Here is a 1848-nt window from a genome sequence, read left to right as displayed (position 1 = left end):
GCTGGCCCTCCTGAGCTGGTGGCCAGTGTTTTTTGTAGCCATTTCTGCTGCTCAACAAGATGAAAAATAAAATATTCTTCCCAGAGTAGCTCTCCGAGCGTGTCACAGGGCCTGCCAGACCGCTTCTGGTGTCCTCGCTGGCTTTACCTCCACCTTGCGGCCCTCCCACGCCAGCTGGCACAGCTAGTAGGGGCGAAACTTGCGTTGGGCCCGCATCAGCTCGATCCTCTGCTTGTCCTCCTCAAACTTTTTGCGCAGCTGTGCTAGATCTGGGGGTGCAAGGGAACATGGGGCAGGGTCAGCACAGGGAGCTGCCTGCTAGGGGCACTGCCTCCACTCCCACCCCCACCTCCTGTGTGGCCTCTACCCTACCCCTGCTCTGGGAGCAGGGATGGACGCACGAGGAAATGGAGCCGGGGAGAGGAGAGGCCGAGCGCAGGGTCTCAGAGAGAGGGCCGGAAGACAGCAAGGCACTTGCTCCTTCTCTGCCCCCACTGTCCGGAAGGTGGTCCAGGCCTAGGAGACCCCCGAGAGCGCCTACCCCTCCTCAGATCCTGACTGCTGACTAGCAACCAAATGTCACCCAGTATTCAGAGGGTGGCGGGCTTGTGGGGTTGAGTCCGAGGGAGGGTATACTGCAGGGAGGGGAGGTGCAGGAGAGGGCAGTGAGGCAGAGGGGGGCCAGGCCCTCCAGCCCATGGGACACTGTCCTGCAAGCAGGGAAACCAGGTGGTAGACAGCGAGCTCAGCAACAGCGCTGCTTAGAGTGGGTGACTGTGGACCACGCCCCAGGAGTACTCTAGGTAGGGCCACGGACAGCCACCTCCCACACACAGCCCCAGCGGGTATCAGCCTCTCCTTGCCCTAGAGATGGAAGGTTCTAACATCACCTCTGGGGCCTGGACGTGGGGCCAAGCCCAGCTGCCTCTGCAGCCCTGGGAACCCAAGCCCCACCCAGTGGGCAAATGTAGCCACCCTGGCAACGACAGAGGGACCACCACACCAGGCTGGGGCTCAGACCCCAGACCTGCTGGGGGCCAGGGCCTGGGCCTAAGGATGCCCTCCTGCCACCCCCCACGCCCAGCAGCCTGAGGACAAGTCCACGCAGCTCCCTTACGCTCCATCTTGGTCTCGCGGTGCTGCCAGGCGTAGAAGTTGAGCAGCTCCTTGCGGGCGCGCTTCCGCTTCTCCCTCTCCAGTACCCGTAGGCTGGCGGCCTCGGTCCTGGGGAGCACAGGCCGCCGGCTACGGCGGGTCACCTTTACCCAGCCCTCCTCATCAGGGACTCCTTCTTCCTCCTTGGCCTTTGCCTCCTCCTGCAAGGAATGCGACCCTGTTGGTGTGTGGGCTCCTCAGCTGAGGGGTCACCCTGGGCCTCCTCCACGTCTTCCTGGATGCCTGGAGCCTATGCCGATGCTGCTCCTCCTTATCCTCCAGATCACTAGATGCCACTGGCCAGGTGGGCCAGGACTACCTGGGCTCACAGGCAAGCAGGACGGCTGCACCTCTGTGCCTGGGGAGCACCTCCACCACCTCTGCAGCTGTGGGTGCTCAGCCACGCCTGCCAGGGCCCTACCTCAGCTGCCTTCCGGTCGTACGCCTCCATGAAGGCATCCACTTCCAGCTGCAGGGCCTCGGGGTCGGGCACCGAGTCTGTGTAGTCGCTGATCCATTCTGAGGGGCAAGGGACAAAGGAAATGGGGCTTCCTCAGGCAGGTCCCTGTGGCCCAGGGTCAGGTGGTGAGAAGACTCTAGTGGCACAGGCTGGACACAGCCCGGCACCGCATGCTCCACCTCCCACGCTGCTCTCAGGGAGAGTGGACGCGGCTCGTGGCTTTCCTACACACT

General features: G+C 63.3%; 1 protein-coding gene across 1 annotated transcript in view; it reads right to left on the bottom strand.

The window, feature by feature from the left end:
- Nucleotides 1-6: 6 nt before the first annotated feature.
- Nucleotides 7-1848, bottom strand: part of RRP7A (ribosomal RNA processing 7 homolog A) — a 10329-nt gene continuing 8487 nt past the window's right edge. Inside the window, exons 5-7 of the mRNA XM_006150696.3 lie at nucleotides 1577-1674; nucleotides 1118-1316; nucleotides 7-269 (exon numbers count right to left, since the gene is read on the bottom strand). Coding sequence (XP_006150758.1) covers nucleotides 184-269; nucleotides 1118-1316; nucleotides 1577-1674 — 383 coding nt within the window. The 3' untranslated portion in view covers nucleotides 7-183. The remainder of the gene's footprint in view (nucleotides 270-1117; nucleotides 1317-1576; nucleotides 1675-1848) is intronic.

The sequence above is a fragment of the Tupaia chinensis genome, unplaced genomic scaffold (genome assembly GCF_000334495.1).
Source record: "Tupaia chinensis unplaced genomic scaffold, TupChi_1.0 Scaffold000294_5, whole genome shotgun sequence".
Taxonomy (NCBI): domain Eukaryota; kingdom Metazoa; phylum Chordata; class Mammalia; order Scandentia; family Tupaiidae; genus Tupaia; species Tupaia belangeri.
The sequence above is the reverse complement of the archived record's forward strand: the minus strand, read 5'-3'. Positions and strand labels throughout refer to the sequence as shown.